This window comes from Rosa rugosa, chromosome 5 (assembly GCF_958449725.1).
Source record: "Rosa rugosa chromosome 5, drRosRugo1.1, whole genome shotgun sequence".
NCBI lineage: Eukaryota > Viridiplantae > Streptophyta > Magnoliopsida > Rosales > Rosaceae > Rosa > Rosa rugosa.
This window is the reverse complement of record NC_084824.1, coordinates 42,877,492-42,898,769: the sequence shown is the minus strand read 5'-3', so window position 1 is coordinate 42,898,769 and position 21,278 is coordinate 42,877,492. Positions and strand designations below refer to the sequence as shown.

Here is a 21,278-nt window from a genome sequence, read left to right as displayed (position 1 = left end):
AGCCTATTGCAAGCCCATTATTGGGCCAACTACTCTTGGCCCAACTCGAACCGTATATAATTGTGCATGTGTCGGGTTGAGGTTTGTTGAGTAAAAATTGCACAAAGTGAAAATGTCACCCAACATAATTTCACTCGTATTCATTAAGAGAATAGAGTTTTAATTATTTCGGGTTCGACCCATTAAATAAAGAATGTGTCCATTAATTACAATCTCTCGTTACAAGGGAACACCCTTTGATCCATTTACAAAGAAATCAATGTATGTGTGTTTGTTTTTACGGCTGCACCCAAAATTTATAATGGGTTGCCTAAGTATCAGAAATGGATCAAGCCACTTATAGTTCAGGAGTTCCCATGAGTGAATGACCCATTAGAGGGATTCTAGGTCATTTGATTTTATATTGCCTACATACCCTTGCAGGAGTAAACCACATGTTGTTCTAGGCATTTGAGAATTAAATGGGTAGATGACCCATTTATTTTTGGAATTGTGTTTGGGATATTTGTGAGGGTTTAAAGCCCTTGAATTGATTTTGGATTTTGTTTTGGTAGTTTGAAAGAATTTTGATTTTTCTAATGTTTGGGTGAATTTGACTGTGGAGTCAAAGATTCGGTTTGAAGTTGTGGTTGCCTCTAGTGAGTCGCTAAATTACCTATGTACCCTTTATGGGATCAAACTTACCATAGTTTATTATTTTATGACTTTGGGACTCAACAGATAGATGACTTGTTGAAAGTTTTTGGTTAAGTATTTGGAAGTTTTGAAAGAACCAGGGATTCAGTTCAGGTTGTGGTTGCATCTAGATTGAAACCCGGATTACCTACATTCCCTGTGAAGGGATCAAACAATTGTAGTTCAAAAATTTGTGGCTCTATCAAGCAATTTCAGTGCAAGGTTTGATTTGAGAGACTAATCCATCGGTTCACTTGCATTGATGCTTCGACTATCTTGCACTTGAAGTATTTTGCGATGAGTAACTTTATTTTGAATGTCCATCGAAACGAGTCTTTGAACTTAGTCATGGGACTTAATGTGGTTTTGCTTCAAATTTGTGTAAGAGGCCCAAATTTGATATGAGCACCTACGATATTAAGTGAACCTCGAGTCAGCGTTTTGCAGTCTTCATCTAGAAATTGGTGACACCCATCCAAGCCTTTTTTTTTCTTTTCTTTTTTTCTTCCGGACACCACTTCTACTAAGCCTTTTTTTTGTTTTTTAGGGGTTAAAAGCTTCTTAGAGGCCAAAAGTGTGACTAGAAAATATATATATATATATATATATATACAGATTTGCTCACCTAAGGAACAATTTTAAGGGACTGTGAGGGACAAATGCATCTCAACCACATGTATTAAATATAAAAACAGAAATTAGAACAACTTAAAACTGTGCATTTATTTTCAGCCATCAAAATCACTTGTCCCTTACAGTCCCTTAAAACCTGTCCCTTAGGTGAGCAGGACTTATATATATATATATATATATATATATATATATATTATACATATATATATTATACATATTCTAAAGCAGAATGGGATGTTATACTGTTCATTCAACAGTGACATGCACATTTTGCCCCCCATTTTCTTTTTTTTTTTGACGCTTTTGTCCCTTTTTTTATACATATTATAAAGCAGAATGGGATGTTATACTGTTCATTCAACAGTTACATGCCCATTTTGCCCCCCATTTTCTTTTTTTGACGCTTTTGTCCCTTTTTTTATTTTTATTTTTTAAAAGAAAAACACAAATATTAGCTCAATTAGATTATTGCAAATAGAAATGAAAGATGATTATGATCTTAAAATTTATTTGTTCTTGAATCCATACTTTTAGCTTAGTAAGAATATACAGACTTTTGATATGTCTTTATATATGGTTTAGGTTTGTCAAATGTGAAATAACTTGAGCCTTGATTCAAGTTGATTTTTGAAGTAGAAATAAAAAAAGTCGGTAAACATCGTATTATACGGGTGTCTTGAGTAATTCTTAAAAATTAATTTAGAACTTTATATGTTTATCACAGATCAGTAAATTGTTACATATATATATTTTTAAAAGTTTCACTGCTGTTTGAGCCCAAAAGTATTTTTAGCAAGATCCCTTTAAGGGATTTAGCATAGCGGGCCGATACTTGCGGCCCAAAAATAAGTCTAGCTACTTGGGTTTGGGTTACAGCTTCACCCATTCCAAGATCCATAAGGAAAACGAGCCCTTATTGGTGTCAACTAGCGGAGATTGAATAGGAAACTTCAATCAATAACCCTTCTATGGCAAGGAACAGTCGGAACCCTAAGGTATAAATACCAGGTTTCAACTTTCAAGGACAAAAAAAGGACAAATCTTCAATCAATCAATCTCAATGATTATCAAAGCCTCTCCGGAGCAAACCTACCTTTAACCTAGTTGAAAACCAGCGAAGCAAGGGTAACGCCTTCGCAACCCAGCGAAGCTAAAGTCACGCTTTAGCAAACCCGTGCTTTCTCCTACTTCCCGGTGATTGCTCTGCTCAATCTACAATATTGAGTATCGACTCGGTGACGCAAGATATCACAACACAAGTCCTTATCCGTAAGGCAAGAAGTACTTTTCCGAAAGGCATAGAAAACAACCTTGTGACGAGGTTGGTGCTCTGATTACACGCATTTTTATACGTGTAATTATATCTAAAATACTAGAATTAAGCTAATCATCGAGTCAATTATTATGTAATTAATTTATTTTTATTTATTGTGTAGGAAATAAGCGGAGTTGCGGAAACGAGAGAAAATGGTACAAAAGTGGAGCAAATCGGAGTTTTTGACAAGGAGACGAATTAGTCGGCATGTAAACCATGATCAATGTCAACAAGAAATAGGATGTTGGGAGCCCGATCAAAAATGAAAATGTTTAGAGAGAGAGAGAGCTTTGAAGAAAATGGAAGAAAGAAGAAAAAAAAAAAAATATATATATATATATATATGGAAACATGTAGCTGATGCGGCACGTGAGTTAGTCATGCCATCAATTAATCAAACCATTGATTAATCATCATGGTTCCTATCCCATTTCCATCCAGACCACGTGCTCACTCACTTTCCAATTTCCATTATCCCTTCACAGTTCACACATGTGCAGGCATATATATATATTTGAAAGTCACGACCTAATTCATTCTTCTTACCCGACAGCAGCTACAGCGCCGCACCAAGACCCATTCTTTTTCCCCTCACCAACAGTAGCCGACCTCCTCCTCTTCTCTATCTCTTTAACCACAACCCATTTTCTTTCACTAGTTCATCACCATTCCTCAATTAAATTCCAACATTTCAGCAAGGATCCGGGTTGAGGTACAAGAGAGAGTGTAATTCCAAGCTAGTCATGCTCACTCTCTAGTGTTGTTGTGATTAGTGTTGGTCTCTCTCTTTTCTTTACTCTCTTCTTGCTTTAATTTCTTGTAATTGATGAATTTCTTTGTGGGTATGTTGATGGATTGTGAGTAGTTTCTTATTTGGGTCTAGGGCTTGAAGCCCTAGCAATTTTTACCATGTAATGACATTAATTTTTGGTGCTTAATGAAAGTGTGTTATGGTTTTTGTTCGTGACTTTGCGTAATTTTCGATGGGAATTTGTTATAGAAATTAGCCAATTTTATGACTAGTTCTTGTCCTCATCATGAAATTCATTTAATTAGTGGCTTAATTTTATGAATGAGTATGTTGTCATGAGCAAATTGTTAGTCTCTAAAAATTGACTTAATGCCATTTTATGCATGTTAGGAGCCCTAGTCTGGTCTTAATGTGTGTGTGATGAGAATGTGAATGCCCTAGCCCGGATTTACATTATTTTTGTATTATGAGAATGTGAATGCCCTAGTCCGGATTTGCATTATCACTCTAAGGCCCTAGTCCGGCTTAGAGTTAGGGATTGCGCCATTTCCCTTTTGTTGTGTGCCAAAAATTGTGTTGTTACGGTAAATGATTGCTAGAGTGGATGCCTTAGTACCCAAATTTTGTCCATTGTTTTCCAAACCTTTAAATTTCTAGCACTTAACTTTTTTGCAAATTTTAATTTCCTAGTTTTTAATTTACAAAACCAAAAATCAATTCCCCCAAATATTTGCTCACATTTTTCATTGTAAGTACCATAAGGCCTTGAGCCTACCAATTTATTTTGGTGAGTTCTTGACTACTTTTTGGCTTCGGGAGACTTAAGCCGTGCATGTGTGAGACTTGGTGTCTCACTTAGCCATTTTACAATTTTTTCTTTTAGTTTAGCAAGTGACTTTTGTGACCCATAAACCATTGGATTTGAGTTAGCTCAAGATCCCCGAGGTACGATATTTCCGGGTTTAAATATTTCCCAATTCTTTGATGACCGTGTCCTTGTTGCGCGTAAGTTGCATTTTAGGCATCAAATCATGCTCTCCTCGTCCACATCGTTTGAGAAGAAGTCAGGTCAAGGGACTCCCCGACGACTGCACCCCCACGGTGTTGGCACGCCTGCGCACGCTCAAAAGAGACGGTTTGCAACCAGACTGGTTTTGGAGCCAAACATTTTGGCATGCCCAGTGGGACCTGCATAGCGTTTCTTCGCGATCGCCACCATTGGGAAGTCAAGCGCAAACCCTTAACAAAAGGTTTACGTTAACTGCCCGAAGCATAAGACCTCCAGTTACAGACTGCACTCTCGTGCAGACTGTCGTGGTCTTTCCGACGAACAAGTAATACAAAGATTTTTTCTTACCCACCGTCACCAGACATGTCAACTGAACAGGGAGGAAGTCACCAGCCTGCTGCTGAGGGCCAAAATGTCATCACCAGCCAGGCAAACGAGCCTGTCAATAATTCTGTCACCTCCAATGCTGGAGGAGGCGTGACAAGATAGGCCTTGGTTCCGAGGCCTATCCCGGAAGGAGCGACTGTTGAAGAACAACTCGCAATCATCATGGAAAATCACGACAGACATCGCGAAAAGGTAGCTGCTGATATGGATAGGGAGATCGTGATGTCAGATCGGCGCATACGCGAACTGGACCAGCGCATTGCCCAGCTTGCTGAGGAGACCAGGCGACAAATTGAACAATCAGCGACTGCAGTGAGGGCACATGCCAGAGAGATCGCTGATGAGCAGAGTCTGCGACAAAAGCAGGTCATGGAGGCCATCGCGAACCAAAGCAAGCAGACTACGTCAGAATTTGCAGTTCTTCGCAACGAGGGATCTAACCTTGCGACCCAGGTTGCCATGCATAAGGCTGAATTGGATCAAGCTAAAGAAGTTCTGAATAAGGCTCTGGGAGATCCCAATGCCATCCTTGGTTCGCTTGGCCAACCCTCGGGATCCGGCAAATACATACCACCGAATGCTCGAGAGAAGGCTAGCAACAACACCGCTACGCCGTCTGCAACCGCCGCTACCTCGTCAATTAAAAGTAAGGAAAAAGCTCTGGTAATTGGCGGCAAAGAGAAGTCTACACCTCCGGCAGCGCAGAAGAGTAAAACTTTGAAATTCGGTGAAGGCACCCCTGCTGATCCTGTCGTGTTTACTCAATTTGACAGCGATGGAGCAGAGAACGTATACTAAGAGCTTCTGGGAAATTACTATGGACTTGATTAGTCGGGCAATCCGATCAAGATAATGGCTTTGGTAAAAGATGTGTCCACTCCAGCATTTACTCTTCAACAGCCCAGTTTTACCCGGAATATTCGCTTAGGGGAAGGATCAGTGACTGCTACCCAAGCTGCACCTCTTTTGCAAACCACCCACCAGACCGTGGATGCACCTCCTCCTCCTGGCTCAGACTATGTGAGACGCGAAGAGGTTGAGGAGATGATCAGGTTGGCTAACCCTAGGGCCCACCTCGATGGGGTTTATGAGGGGATCCGGCTTCTCTGCTAGAAAAAGGATTGCTAGGATCTGCTTGGATAATTATGTGAGCCCGCCACGTCAGCCCAACTCAATCCAATGGCTGTTAAACTGACAGCAAATATGGATAAGAAGGCTTCCAAGATCCTCATCCTTCATTAGTCTGAGCCAGCTTCACAAGCTCATCCATGGCCGCCAAAGCTAGCTCCAAAACCATAGTCCATATTTGCTGATGCATGTCATCGTAAACAGCCACCAACCTCTTCCGAAGCGATCCAGTGGCCATGTTGCTAAGGCTTAGTCATGGGTTAATGAAAAAATTAGGCCGGGCCGCCATGGAAGGAGGGGAGAGAGAGAGCTCAGATTCTGATTCTCTCAAAATCCCCCAACTTTGAGCACCACGATGGGTAACACGGAGAAGCTGATGATGGCAGATGATTCATGCCCATCCCCTCATACACGTAAACAACCACCACTTCACCACTCCCCCAATTCAGACTAGCTCAACAATCCTCACAAACTCGCAATCACGAATCCTTGAAATGCAGAATTAGAGGCTCCGATACAGTCGCATTCAGCCATGAACTTGTAAGGAAACTTAAAAAAAAAAAAAATACAGAATAAAGTCGAAGAAAATTGGACAGAAAAGAACAATTCTTCAACGGCTTCGAGATTAAAATCAGGCAGAACTACATGGATTTAAACCCTAGCGAATGTCCAACGACATGGATCTTTCAGAAAAGACAGCTTCACAACCGGTGTGTCCGTTCGTGAAAGCCGCTCGACCTGCGGACCAACCAAGAAAGAGAAAGAGCCGTCGTCGGCGGCGGCGACAGTCTCCCCAAAATGCCCCTTGGGTTACGATTCGCAGACCTTCAAGCTGGGCCCTCTGAGATGCATGATATGCCACGCCCTTCTCTTCAACTCTACCAAATGCGTCCCTTGTTCTCATTCCTTCTGCAAGTAAGTAACCAACCCTCTTTCCTCTCAAATTGAATTGGGTTTATCTCAATTTTCTTAATTTTGGATTGGGTCTGAACTAGGTTGGTTTTAGAGTCTGTGTGTCGAGATTTAAGGACTGCCCATTGTGTGGAGCTGACATTGAGAAGACAGAACCCAATTCCGAGCTCCAGGGTTTGGTGGATCGCTTCATTGAGGGGCATGCCAGAATCAAGAGGTCTCATAACGCAGATGAGGTGCTGATGGCTTTTTTCTTATCCACATTTGCTGTCAGTTTGACAGCCATTGGATTGAGTTGGGCTGACGTGGCGGGCTCACATAATTATCCAAGCAGATCCTAGCAATCTTTTTTCTAGCAGAGAAGCCGGATCCTTATGAGGGGCCTTTCCCGCCACATATAATGCTCGCGCCTTTCCCCAGAGGCTATAAAAATATCATATTTTCTACTTTTTCAGGGAAAGATACCGAGAATGCGGCAACCCACCTGGCCAGGTTTAAGGTGCAATGTGGCCAGTACCAGAATGATGACAGTCTCAAGTGCAAGATCTTTGGCACTTCTCTTTCTGGAGCTGCCTTTAGGTGGTTCTCCAAGCTTCGACCAGGGTCAGTGGCAGATTGGCCAGCAATGGAAAAGCTCTTCCGAGAAACTTTCGGAACTATCGAGCCTGAGGTTGATTTGGCTTCCCTTACTCAGATGGCCCAACAGCCCACAGAGTCTGTTGTTGCGTATCTTCAACGCTTCCAGATTCATAAGGCCAAGCTGAATATGGTCTTGCCAGAGAAAGAACTAATCAAGTTGGCAATTAAGGGCTTAGAGCCACGTCAGCGGAAGAAACAACATGGCAGCATGATCCAATCAATGGGGGAGCTTATCACAGAGGTAGGTAGCTTTGAGCATCTTCTCAGAGAAACCGACGCTAGAAAGAATGCGTCCAAAGGGACATATGTGCCCGGAAAACACCGTACAGTGGCTGTCCGAACTACCAACTAGCCACCTATGATCCCTATTATCAAGGTGAAGAAGTTTTCCAGGATGAAGATGAAGAAGAAGAGAATGATATCTCCTCTTTTGAGCTGACAGGAAGAAAGGACTCGGCCTTGAAGCAGTTGAAAATAACTAAGGAGCCAGTCAAGCTCAAGTCCGTAGCCTTCACCAAACCTGAGTTCGCAACGTATACATACGATGCCAATAAGGCACATGAGATTTTAGATGAGATGATAGCCGCGAAGATGGTGAAGACAGACTTTGGACCTTTCCCCAAACCAGAAAAGCTGAAAGGAAAAAAATATTGCAAATTTCACAACCTGTGGAATCATAACACGGCTGACTGTGTGAAGCTGAAGGACCAGATTTAGGTATGGCTCAATAATGGTAGTTTGCAGGTGGAAGCTCTGGTGACCGCGACAGCTCTAGTAGACCTGAACCCTTTTCCTAACACTGGGGTCAATATGGTTGATGTGACTTGGACCAAGAAGAGCCAGAGGAAGCCAACCCTAGACTTGACCACCAAGGGTCAAGAAGAGAGGAATGAGAAGGATGAGGTCCCAGCAAAGAAGAAGGCCAGACCTATCAGCGAGGCCTCATCAGTGGTTCTATGCTCACGATGCAAAGAAGAATGTGGCATCCAAGTGTCACATGAAGAGGTCGAACAAACATTTCGTTTTGGTTCACTCCCGCCAATCAAGTGGGCTTCGCCATCGCAAAATTATCAACCTTCCAGCCCAAAAGCAAGAAACAGGATAGAGTAACCGCCATCCTGTAACGCCCCAAACTGCACCTCACCAGCTTGAGTACGTTACAGTGTCGTGAGTCCCTAAAACATAAACCGAAAATTCGATTTACATTCTAGAAATTTGCTAGGCATTTGTTCGAAATAAATTTTGACAAAAAAATTCGCAACGGAAGCTTTTAAAATTCTTTTGAGTTGAAAACCTTTCTAAAACTTTAAATTCAAATGTTCGTCCAGGACTTAACGTTGCAAACAACCGAGGAATAAAGGACTTAGCATCTAACAAACAAATTGTGACAAGTTCCGAAAATACAATTTTAAGGAACAAGAATAAGATTGGAACCCAGAACCTGACTTCTATTGAAATCTGCACACCCAGCTCCGTCCGCTCCAATCCCGTTCCCAGTGCACAGTACCTGCAACCACACTGTTGTAGGAGTGAGCTTTCGTCCTCGCTACTCAATAGGGGCTTCACCCGACTAGGTTTGAAAACCGACACATAAGATAATAATTTGGGATCCCAGTATGAAAAAGTTAAACCATTTCTTTAAAGAACGACAAACTTTAAATATCTTTCGGACTCAAAATCCAATGCACGAAACTCAAAGAAATGCATAATACTTGATGGTCAATCCCATGGACCAACTACTCGGCCTTACCTCAAATAAAATCATCACCAGGTAAGCGTAGTGAGGTGTCCACTTACGCCATATCACCTAGAAATAGTGCCACACCTCAGAGGATGTCAGACACCATTCCGTCCATACGGCCCCTCCGGAGGTTTAGGGGATCGAAGCCCAAGGAATCGCTATGTTCCACTCACTCTCAAGCCATCAATCACTAGGCCAATAACCTCAATATACAACACTTTTTGCACAACGAAAAAAAAAAGATGTTGTGTGATGATGGAAAGTCAATCATACAACACGATTAAGAACCCTACGTTGTATAAAGCCATAAAAATTTCTAAGTTTTTATGTAGAAGGTGATTGCACAACACTGATAAAAAAAATTTGTTGTGTGAATGATAAAAAAAAAGAGCGGCATATTTCCCTCCTAGTTTGACACAAATTTGGGTTCAAATATGTATTACATAGTACAACAGAATAGTTATATCTGTTGTATGAGTGTAGCTTGCAAAATGTCATACAACAGTTTTTTTACTTTGTGTTGTATGATCGAGGAATATACATTGAGAATGTTTGGATGTGCCTCCCAATGCCACTCATTCCCCCCAAATCTGCAAATTTTTATTGACATATATGTGATGTTGCAAGCTCCTACAACATAAATGGCTTATTCATGTTGTCTGAAGAGAAATGCCTATCTCTAGCGCCAAAGCTAATTCTTTGATTGCATATAGCGGGAACTTTCCCTCTTTAAAATCTCAGCTCAAATTTAATGTCTACATAATTAGACAACATAATTTGATCCATGTGTTGTCTGATAATGAATAAAATAAAAAAACGCCTCTTTGACATCTTAATTAAGGCTATTGACTTTCTCTCCAGCCACTTAGACAAAATAGCTATTTCCTCTAAACCATCTCTCCTCAAAACATCGTCTCCTCTCGCTTTCTCTCTTTCTCTCTTCCCATATCGCTCTTCTCTCCTATCGTCTCCACAATCCCTTCCTCCATCTACATCTACATCACCGCCGAGATTAGGGTTCTATTATCTTGACTCAGCTGTCACTAAGTTCCATTCGTGAAGAAGATAAGGATTCTGTGTACTGGGAAGAGGGAGGAGGTTCTTCGAGATCTGCTGAAGATTAGGGTTCTTCGATCTCTGGGTTTATAATGTCGATTTGGGGATTTGTAGTCTACTCGATTTGGGGGTTTCACGACAATTTGATTTGTGGGGATTTGTGGGCTACTGGATTTGGGGATTTGTGGGTACTCGATTTCCTCATATCCACTTCCTTTCTCCTTCATCTCTCTCTCATGGTGGTTGCACATGGCGAGCGAGCAAGCGCTGATCCTCATCCACAAGTGCAAGCTTTAGAGTGTCCTATAACATGTCGCAACCATCACTAAGGACGTCAAGGACTCTGAATTCTTCAGCTTCATCACCAGTGAGTAATTTCACCATCTCTTCTTTTTGGTATTTGTTCTTATGTTCAATCAGACCGCTTTTGGTTCAATTTGGGATTAATTGTGGGGGTTTTAGTGTTTAGGGCCAGCGATAAGTGTTAGAAGGAGAAGAGGAAGACAATTAATGGTGATGATTTGCTGTGAGTGATGGTTTCCCTTCTCTCACTTTCTCACAATTTCTTCTCCAAAGGTGATCAATTCTCTCAATTTCGTATTTATCTTTGTTCATCTTGAAATTTGATTTCGGAGAAAGTTTCAATTGGAAAATGTTTAACAAAGTTCGAAACTTTTTCATATATTGGGTCTTCAAGATATAGAAAGACCCACCTGCACTAGCCCTTCAAGTGTAATTAAGCACATATGGATGGAGGGTTTTGTTGTTTTTGGTCTAAAGTTTTGGTTTTTTTTTTTTTTTTTCTGACTGATCTCTCAGCAACCAGTCTAAGAAGTTGTTAATTCAAATTGGAATTTGATATATGAGTTTTTCTATTTGCAGGGTATTTGTCTGTGAGCCCAAGTCAGAGGTCAGTTTGTCGCTCTGTGGTTTGTGAGGCTGCTCCAACCAAGAGGCTTGATTATGTTGAAAAGGGAGCTCGCCAGGTTGAGAAAAGGCGCATTTACAACAAGTCCAAAAAGTCTGAGATCAAAACCAGGTTGAAGAAGGTATTTTCTTATCATATTTACATTCTCTATGAAGTAAATTTATTCAGATTATTTTTTTTATGAAGATGTTATAACTTCTGGGTTTCAAGAATTCCTTTAATTGGCTATTTTCTTTTAATGTCTGTAACATTGGTGCACTTGTGTGTGAAAGATGGCATATTGAGTCTATTGACCTTTAGATGTTCAGAGGATGCTTTGTAAAGTCACATGGAATTTACTTGCAACTACAATGTGACGCATACTTTATATTTAGGTTACTTCTATTTTTTTTTTTTTTTTTTGAAGCTTAAATTTTGGGCATTAGTATCAAGTTCTATGAGCTATTGGTATCTAAACCTTAGATTAAATTACTTGGGAATAAATGATTATCAGTATCTTACTTTTTATTGTGATTTTCACTCATAATCTGTTTTATCTTCTCTTACAGCTATTTTGTCTGCTAAGATTGAAGTGAAATTGTTGACTGGGGTTATCTAGTATAGTTGTTTATCCAAACTCGTTATCATTGATTTTAAAACAAACTTCTGATCAAACTACCGCAATTTTTTTTATTATTGTATTCTTTTCATATGATTTGTGCTCATGGGTGAATGCTGGATTGCATGCTTTGGGTCATTTTGGTGATGATTTTTATACATATAACTTCAAACTTGAATACCCAGGTACCTAAAATGCTGTCTATAACTAGAAAACAAGTGTACTCTCTTTCCCCCAATCGATGCCTCTAGAGAGAACCCCCTCACGGCTCATCGATTACTCAGTACGTCTCTCTTTCTCGTAATGGATTAATTTGGTTGTTTTTTTTTACAGTGGATGATACGAATAAGGAGATAGAGGAGGTTCAGAGGCAGAGGAAGTCCCCGATCTGGTGTGTCAGACTGTCAGCTCGACAACTTCCAGCGCATGGTCGATACCTTCACCACCTTTCGATGGAAGCGCCACCAGGTTGATATTTGTCCAATCTTTCGCAAATTATGAGCTCTAAAACCTTAATTTGTCCTTGGGTTTGATTGAATTGTATTTGTTTTGTGTTGAAATTAGGTTGATTATACGCAATGGAGCGAGGGCTGAAGATTCCTCAGAACAAGTGCACCAAGACCACCAATTCCCTCCTGATTTCACTCATGAAGCAGCTTGAAAAGGTCTTTTCTTCTCTCTTAACCACTTCTCTATACCATTTTTCAGTTTACTGTCAACTGGGTTGGTCTGTTTGCTTTGTTTTTTATCAAGGAAAATAACAATGGAACTTTAGCTTTGCTGCCATTACTTGATTTTTGGTTCAAAATCGAATGCTGAGGCTCCCTGTAACAGTCAGTAGATTAGTGAAGCTGTGATATGTTTCTGCTGCTTGTAATTTCAAGAAAACAAGAGTACTTATATATTTCGGCAATGTCAGGGGGTTCTTGTAATTATACTATTTGATTCTAAATAAGCTATACCATTTAATTGGAAGTTCATTAGTGGAGGGGTTTAGGAGAACTCTTTAGGGAGAACATGTGGTTAGTTTAAGTTTGTTGAACGCAAATGAGATTGCTGTTTGTTTTTGGTTTGTACAGGCCCTGTAAGTTCCCCATGATCAGGATAGGATTGTGACCAATCCTTTATGACCCCGAGGACTTGGTTTTCCCTATGTTTTTTTTTAGAAATGATATAATGACAAAATTCATAGATTTGAATGCCATCTTTGTTGGTGTCTATTGACACTTCTATGCTGCAAGCATTTTCTTTGAATTAACCAGTTTGGTGTTCTTCAACTTGATGTGAGTTTTACGTTTTGCTATGCCACTTGAAACTTTATATATTCTTTTTTGTTAAAGTTGAGGATACAAATGTGTTATTACTGATTTGAAGGTTATATATAGTTGGATTTGAGTAGTTCACCTTTTTATATCTTTTTGTAGCTTGAGCAGAAGCAGAAGTATGCGGCTTGGAAAGCAGCAGATATAAGGAAAGCTGTGAAAGAAGGAAGGAAACCTCAGGCTGGCCCCCCTGCAGGTGATGATGATCTTTCAGTTCCCTCGAGTACAACTAGTGGTTCATATGTATGGTTCTAAACTTCACTAGTTTTCTTTGAGCCTTTTGGACGATTTGGGCTTCTCCTTCTCCTTCTAGTTTTTTTCCCGACTTATTTGGTTTGAAGTGATAATCAACTTTTCATTATCGAGAGAACAAAGTGATAAAGTTTCACCGTTTATCTTCAGTGCATAACTCTTGTTTAATTCTGGTATGCTCACATAGGAAAGAATACAACTTGAGACATCAAGGCTGTATCGGCAGGCTGGGGTTAATGCAGCTTTTTATATTTGTGTATACTTTTTATATTGATCATGTTCATGTTTGTGTATACTTTTTATATTGATCGTTCATCACTGTATTTGTGCCTGAAACACCCTCATTTATAACTTTTAGGTAGAAGAAGTTAAATCTTACATGAATTTGAGGACTTTTTAGGTCTGTAATACCTATTCATGATTTTGATGTTTTCCGATACTATGTTTTGTTGGTTATTGAATTTAACCTGATTTACGTGGTGTGTCACCTTGAGCTAGATTATGTTGTTCTAACTTGGTTTTTTCAATGCAGCTTGTTTACCAACTCTGGCCACAATACCAATCTGGATAGGTCTATACCAAGCTCTTTCGAATGTGGCAAATGAGGTAACTAACAGGTCTCATATCAAATTCTCTACTCAATATTGGTGATATACCTATGCTTTGCTTGCCTTTGAATTTTATGAGTGAAGCCACAGAATAAATTCTTCAAAAATGCTCTGAAGCTTTTACTTTTCTTTCTAGTTACCTACTAGTTCTTGTCTATGTATGCGACTCTTGTTATCAGTAATAGTACTGGTAAAACATGCTGCCAGATTAAGGAAGCAGAGTTCTTGAAGGGGTTGAACATGTTAACCTCATTGAGGCATGAAAATTTAGTGAAATTGAGGGGATTTTGTTGCTCAAGTGGTCGTGGAGAGTGCTTTCTCATTTATGAATTTATTCCAAATGGAAGTTTGCTGCGATATCTTGACGTCAAGGAGGGCGACAGCAATGTTCTTGAATGGTCAATAACTAGAGTTTCTATTGTAAAGGGCAATACCTAAAGGTCAGTTTTTGGCTCTGCGATATCCAATGGTGTGCATAGTATTAGCTTTGCGCCTTAAACTAGTGTATCGTTTTGGAACTTTTTGTCTCTCTTTAATTAAGTGATATTTTTTTGTAGGAACCTGATGCAATGTAACTTCATTAATTAAGGCATAAAAAAATTTGGCAATCAACATGTACGTCTTTTTCTTTAATTAAGTCATAATTGTTTATCATAATTATACTAAATGTCCATTGTTGTTCTAGTTTTGTTTTCATCTGAAGGTATCCCCTGTTTTATTAGAAAAGTGTCTTCTTATTGTTCTGCTAGTCATGTAATTACAGGGTAAAAATTGGCCATGGGATGTTGAAGGCGATTCCATATAACTGATTATATAAGAGGGGTACCCCATGTCCCCCAATATAAGTTTGTCTTTGTTATAGCTCTGCTTCTCTTTTTGGGTATTGCTGCTATAGGCTTGATCATTCAATTCAGTGTTAGAACATGTGCTTTTAGATTTTGTAATATTAGATGAAGACGTGTGCTTTCTGATTTAGTAATATTAGATGAAGCTCAGGTGCTAGTGCATGTTTGAGTTAGCTTACTAAAAGTACTCTTCTTACATGTTTTGCAGATAGCATTGGAGGGCAGTTACAAGGAAGAATTTGTTCAAGGAATTTGACAACCATCAATGAAGACTTCATAAGAGACATGTTTTGGAACAACATGTGTATCAGCTTGGCCCCTATGAATGGGCAAAGTATGTCGTGAAGACGTATGTGTAGGAGCTAAAGGAAAGCATAAGAGGAAGTAGGTTGTTGCTGAAGGAAAGCATCATTTTTGTGCTTCTCTGCTGGTACAATATTCATGCACTGTGTGGCATGTTTTATAACAAATAGTTTGTATTTGTATCAGCTTTTGATGTCCCAAGTAGATGAGCATGCATTTGAATGCTTTTCTTCTTTCAATGTTGGCTTGGATGATTGGGAAATCCTCCCTTTTAAAGTTTGAATGCTTTTCTTCAAATAGTATGAGTTGGATTACTCATTTCATAGATTCCAGTGTCTTTTCTTTACAATTAGTCACTGTTCATTAGGTAAAATGGAGCATTATTATCAATGCACAAAATCCAGAAAAGACGATTGTCACACAACAGAATTTCTAATGTTAATAATGTTGTCTGAAGTAACAATTTGGATGTTCACACAATGAATCCTTATATAACATGCAATGGTTCTAACAAACATACATGGTCTTATTTACAATCACACAACTGTAATAACTAGAATACGTTATCTAAAACTAACACACAACAATAAAATTTCCAAAAGTGAAGTGTGAGGATAACTCATACAACAGAGAAAATAAAATGCTGTTGTCTGATTCGCCTTTCATACAACGGCTCGGAAACAACTTTCGTTGTGTGAATGATGCCAATGACATGTGCAGCATGACTGCGCGGCAACTGTGGCTGCCATCTGCCGAGAGAAGGCACAACAGTTTTAGCCAAATAAGTGTTGACTGTTTGTGATTCCCACAACGGGTTTCCACCGTTGTGCCATTTTTCATCACACAACGCTCCGATACACAATGGAGATCGTCCAAATCACACAACGAATTTGGTCCGTTGTCTGTTAGCTTTTTTGGCCTAGTGAATAACCAAACCATGCAACTCAAATATGCATAAACATTTATTTCAAAACGGAAAACAACTAACCGAATGAGTCCCGAGTCCCCTACCTGGATTTCGATGCTTTAACCTTTTACGTTGTCTGAGATTCACGAACCTTCCGTTCCTCGGGTAACTGGAAATCCTAGATTCCGACATAATTAACATTAATAATCCGTCGAACAAATATTTAAAGCCAACCCTTCCTGGTTTGACCAGGAGTTGACCAAGGTTTGACTGCATTGACTAACATTGACCAATGTTTGACCAATCGTTAACAATAATTCTTTTGACCAATTACGACTATGTCGAAGTAAATCAAGCAATGACTTAGTTTTCAAATATATTAGGAGTACCCGTAATTTACTAAGGCCACCCAATATATTATTTCCTTTTCTTTAATTAACAATTTCGTCACATAGTAATTAGACGGAAATTACTATGGACACCCATAATACCATTTTAGGCCATTCCCAAAATTCACAGCCGATTCTTAATTTATGTACCTTTACTTCAAATTAACAACAACCATAACTCAATCGTAACAACAATACAATTTACTCGTTCATCACTAATCATCAATTTTCACAGGAACCTCATGTACCCACAATATCTATTCCACAATCCAGATCAATTTCTCAATATGCAACTCAACCAATTCAATCCAAGACTCAAACACCCGATCCACACATGCATTCAAACTTCAATTTCACTTCCAACACCATAATTCATCCAAACTGTCACAAGTACCACAGAGCATACTTCGATTTTTACCTTCAGTAGTCGACATGCAGGTGAGACCTCAGGGCGGAGAACACAGTTGCTGGAGATAGCCTAGTCAACGCCGAGTTGATCAACTCCGTCCAGCCTACTTTCGAAACTCGACCGGTGTCGGAGTTCGACCTGATGGCCACTCAACCAACAATTCTCATACTTCAATACCTAAACAAGGTCTGCCTTCGTCTACAGATGCAACCAAGCCAAAAACTAAGCCGAGAAGAGCCGGAAAAACTGTCGGCGTCGAGGAACCGCGACGGAGGCAGAAGCAAACCAGAAACAAAATCGTCAAAACTTGATTAAATTGAAAAACTAATCATACTGGGGTGTAGAGCATGACGAGGAGGTGAGGTGTCATACCACAGACGACCCAAACGGTGGCCGGAGGTGCCGGAAATTGCAAAGGTTGCCGGTAAAGGTTCGGGCTTCTCGTCGTCGGGTTTTCTTCTCCGTTCAGTGCATGGACGATCCAAGAAAATGAGGATGTAGGTGAAGAAGATGGTGGTCGTTCGTCGTCGATCGGTGGCCGGACGAAGTAGCGCCGGTCGGATCCTGTCGCGGGTTTCTGGGTCGCGTCGGGTCAAAGAGCTCTGGAATCCTCCGGAGCCATTTGGGTCGTTCACTCTGATCTGCCACTATTTATAGCCCAACTTGAGTCTAATCCAACGGCCGAGATCAAGCGGTGGTTAATTAATGGCCCAGATCGCATCAGGACAAATTCTATTTATTTCAAATGAATTTCCATAATTTCCAAACTTCGGAAATTCATTATAAACACTCCGGGTGTCCGAAAAATCCTCAAAAATTCCCACGAACTCGTCGTGTCGTGTACTTTATTATACAACTCTTAGATTGAGGATTTCACTTTGTAAAAATTTCTGAAAATTTCCTCGAGCACTTAGATGATTATCGAGATCATTAAACAATTCCTCGCACGATCAACTAAGCTCGATACATTTTTCCGGGGCTCACACATCCCCAAAGGATTCCAACTTGTTCAAGAAATTGAAAGCGGCCGCAGCCGAACAGAAACAAGATGGGAAGACTGGGAACGAGCACAAAGATATTTTGACCAAACCATATATACCGCCTTCTTCAACATCCTCCATCATGGAAGGTAAGTGGTACACCAGAGAAAAAGGGAAGGCGATAGAGATTAGCCCGTCCAAGAAAAGGAAGCTGCAGCTCAGGTTTGGGGAAGCCAAGCGAGCATTAAAGGCTCTAGACCAGGGCCTGATCAAGCCTTCGCAATTGGTCAAATCTCCTGAACAGTATCAGAAAGAGATGGAGGCACTAGCCGCTAAGCCTTTAGTGGCTCCCCGTAGCTTTCAAAAGCAAGTAAGCTCGGCGTCAGGGGCCTCCAAGCCCAGTGTTTTCTGCAGGATCACTAAAGAAATGACACCGCCGCCAGCTAGGAAAGACAGTTCGCCAACTAGGCGACCAAGTGTTCGGCGCAGACTGTTTCGCGAAGAGGAAGCCAAACCCTCGGTTTTTTGAGAGACTGGGGGCCAAGGACAACACTTCAAACACCTTGCAGTGGAGACCTAAGAAAGATCAAAGCATAGTGGTCGCGGCCCCAAAAGAGGTCCCAACAGCGAAACAGAAGGCGGACCCACCAAGGCAAGTCACCGTGATACAGGAACACAAACAGGATGAGGAGCTGATCCCTGCAGAAGATTCGTTGGTGGCTTTGGTGGCCAGGCAGTTCAACACCAAAATCCCAGTTGATGATCCCAAGCTCAACCTTGAAGATGACATGGACGAGACAGAGGTGGTTGACACCTCATGCAACATGGTTTATGTACTTCCCGCGAAATACGCTCTACCAGTCGCCGCACAGGAGTGTGTAGAAGTTGAGGAAGCTAGCGAACAGCCTCTGCAGATTACCTCAGCAGCAACAACACCTGTGGAAGAGGCGGTGTTCCTTGAGACTGAAGATGCTAATAGCAAGGGCCTCTTCATGAGCTTCACAAGACCAACTCCTGCTATGGTGTCACGCCCCGGACCCGGTGTCGGTGGATTTTAAGCACCTGATCCCGAATATGAGGTGTGAGTGTTACAAGGCAGAATGTAAATAAAATCTTCCTTCTAGGCTCTTCATTCTAGGCTCGTCCAACCCACTTTGGCTCATCAAAACCTAAGTACTTCTCTGCAAGAGGTATTAGAGATGGGTGAGTGAGCAAAACCACGCGCTCAGTGAGTAAATCATGTAATATGCCAGTAAAGCCATGTCATTTTACACACGCTAGAAAGTAGTATATCTTATACATATCAATGCACAGCAATTCATCATATCGCATCATCCCTTCTTATTGATTATCCTTCAATTTAGTGACCACCACGGGCACCCTAATGGCCTTCTCTAGCCCTATACCACCGTGTGAGACATCCTTACTTCGGCATAATCAATCAAGAAGTTCTCATGTTCCATGACTAGTCAAACAATGGATCCAGCACATAATATATATAAACTCCGCATATTTCGCAAATAGACATGCTTCACTTGAAAATAGAGAGATATTTCGTAAATAGATAAAATCATGTTTTTCCACCATTTTTGTAGAAAATAAGAATATTTGAAACATATTACACAAACCCACTCACCTCGACAATACGAATCGCCTCCTAGAATACCGATCGTAAACCGAGCCTCCTAAAACGAGACTTCTAGAAATCACCATTGGATCTAACTCAAACTCTATGGATAGAAAAAGGACATCAAGACGAATCCGTAGTCCTTCGCAGATCCTGAATCGGAGTTACGGATCAAAAGTTATGATCCGCCGAAGTTCTAGAGAGAGAAAGTAGAGAGAGAAGCTAGAGAGAGAAACTAGAGAGAGAGTCTCTCGGCAAAATGGGAATATGTACTAGAGATGGGGGCTGGTTCCTATATATAGGGAAAGATGGCCACTCAAAAGTTGTCATGTGTCAAGATTAAAACCTTCCACCAAGGTGCTTGCACCACTTGTCAAGCATCATCCACCACTTTTCTTCCTTCCACTTGACAAATGTCAACATGACTCATGGGCTTGTGATTGACACGTTGGGCTGCTACTCTTGGTCACTAAGTAAACTCTTTGGCCAATAGGAAGGCGCCACGTCACCACAAAATGCACTTTGCATCCAAACTTCAAAAATTCCTTAAAAATAGCTCGAGAACCCGAAAAATTCACCGAAAAATGCTGTGAACTCGTGGTAACCTCTACTTTCCATTTCCAAGCTCAAAAATAAAATTCAACCAACTTCAAAATTCGGGATCTCACATATGGTAAAACACATGAGACCTTTGTATATCACGGCAGAGATTGGTGGCACGAAGGTTAGCAAAATCATGGTCGATACTGGAGCCGCTGTTAACGTCATTACGACAAGAACTATGTAGTTGCTTGGGATCAAGAAAGAGAAGATCCAGTCCACCTCTCTAACATTAAAGAACTTTGCAGGGACTGTAACGAAGACATTGGGCTTACTGTTCCTATGTATCAAGGTTGGTCCAGCAGAGGGGGTTTATGCCTTTTTCGTTACAGATTGTTATGCAGCCTATAGCACCATACTGGGCCGAGAATGGATTCACCGGAGCTATTTCGTTCCATCTACTCTCGACCAGGAACTGATTATGTGGAACAGGATCACAGACAAGGCTGAGGTGATTAAAGCAGATCCCCGCCCTTTTCCTGTTTATGCGAATTATGTAGATGCCCGGTACTACTTAGAACCTATTGCTCCATTACAGGTCAGTGGCATCGACAACAAGGGCCGCCCCACAAGGGTGACGGCCTCTGAGTTAGCATAGTGGGGGCTTACGCTCGCGAAAGAAGGCCTGGAAAGACCTGGCCACGCTGTGCCCCACACACCAAATAATTAATGGATTACAACCTTCCTGAGGAAGGGATAGAGGCCTTCCATTCTTTGTACGAAAGACTATCCTCGGATTTGGTGGAAAAAGAGGCCTATGCTCGAGTCGTGACATTAGAAACTGTTAATGAGGAGTTCTCTGACCATGAAGAGGAAGAAGAGATTCAACTGGCTCCAGCAGCATTGGATGACACACCTCCAAAGGTCAGGGACCCTACTGAGAAAGTCAATTTGGGGACGACTGATGAGCCCATGGAATTGTTTATCAGCACCTATTTGGAGCCTAGCGAGAAACAGAGGCTCATTACCTTATTGTTAGAATACAAAGATTGCTTCGCGGAAAAGTACGAAGACATGCCAGGCTTATCTCCGGACTTGGTTTGCCACCAACTGCCAACGTTTCCTGATAAGAGGCCTGTGAAGCAAGAGCCGCGAAGGATGAACTCGGAAACCCAAGTTTTGGTCAAAGAGGAGGTCGAAAAGATGCACAAGTCAGGCATCATCAGGGTGGCCAAGTACAATCAGTGGCTATCTAATATAGTGCCTGTTCACAAGAAAAATGGCAAAATGAGGGTTTGCGTGGACTACAGAGACCTTAATATGG

At 40.9% G+C, this 21,278-nt stretch overlaps 1 protein-coding gene and 2 long non-coding RNA genes across 5 annotated transcripts; 2 read left to right on the top strand and 1 right to left on the bottom strand.

Moving 5' to 3' along the window:
* Positions 1-10,085: 10,085 nt before the first annotated feature.
* Positions 10,086-11,289, top strand: LOC133708569 (uncharacterized). The gene is made up of 3 exons (XR_009845894.1): positions 10,086-10,613; positions 10,709-10,822; positions 11,129-11,289. It is a non-coding gene; the product is annotated as an uncharacterized LOC133708569 (long non-coding RNA).
* Positions 11,290-12,114: 825 nt separating this feature from the next.
* LOC133707808 (protein HOMOLOG OF MAMMALIAN LYST-INTERACTING PROTEIN 5-like) lies at positions 12,115-15,363 on the top strand. 2 transcript variants are annotated; one of them, XM_062133291.1, is made up of 5 exons: positions 12,115-12,240; positions 12,337-12,437; positions 13,197-13,290; positions 13,879-13,952; positions 15,008-15,363. In XM_062133291.1, the coding sequence occupies exons 2-5, from the start codon at positions 12,351-12,353 to the stop codon at positions 15,053-15,055; spliced, it is 303 nt and encodes a 100-aa protein (XP_061989275.1). In that variant the 5' UTR covers positions 12,115-12,240; positions 12,337-12,350; the 3' UTR covers positions 15,056-15,363. The 2 variants fall into 2 exon arrangements, with proteins under 2 accessions (XP_061989275.1, XP_061989276.1); XM_062133292.1 differs by lacking the exon at positions 15,008-15,363 and adding an exon at positions 14,302-14,549 and having other exon boundaries at positions 12,116-12,240.
* Positions 15,364-15,549: 186 nt separating this feature from the next.
* On the bottom strand, positions 15,550-17,415 carry LOC133711995 (uncharacterized). Of its 2 annotated transcripts, none has more exons than XR_009847101.1 (4): positions 17,180-17,415; positions 16,817-17,053; positions 16,114-16,187; positions 15,550-16,021 (listed from the first exon to the last, which is right to left on the bottom strand). It is a non-coding gene; the product is annotated as an uncharacterized LOC133711995 (long non-coding RNA). The 2 variants fall into 2 exon arrangements; XR_009847102.1 differs by having other exon boundaries at positions 15,552-15,851.
* Between the last annotated feature and the right edge of the window lie 3,863 nt (positions 17,416-21,278).

Bases quoted from the DNA above. Each gene is read 5' to 3' on its own strand.
- LOC133707808 (XM_062133291.1), top strand. From the start codon at position 12,351: ATGGAGCGAGGGCTGAAGATTCCTCAGAACAAGTGCACCAAGACCACC. The intron at 12,438-13,196 runs GTCTTTTCTTCT...ATCTTTTTGTAG, and splicing joins TCATGAAGCAGCTTGAAAAG to CTTGAGCAGAAGCAGAAGTA. The intron at 13,953-15,007 runs GTAACTAACAGG...CATGTTTTGCAG, and splicing joins TTTCGAATGTGGCAAATGAG to ATAGCATTGGAGGGCAGTTA.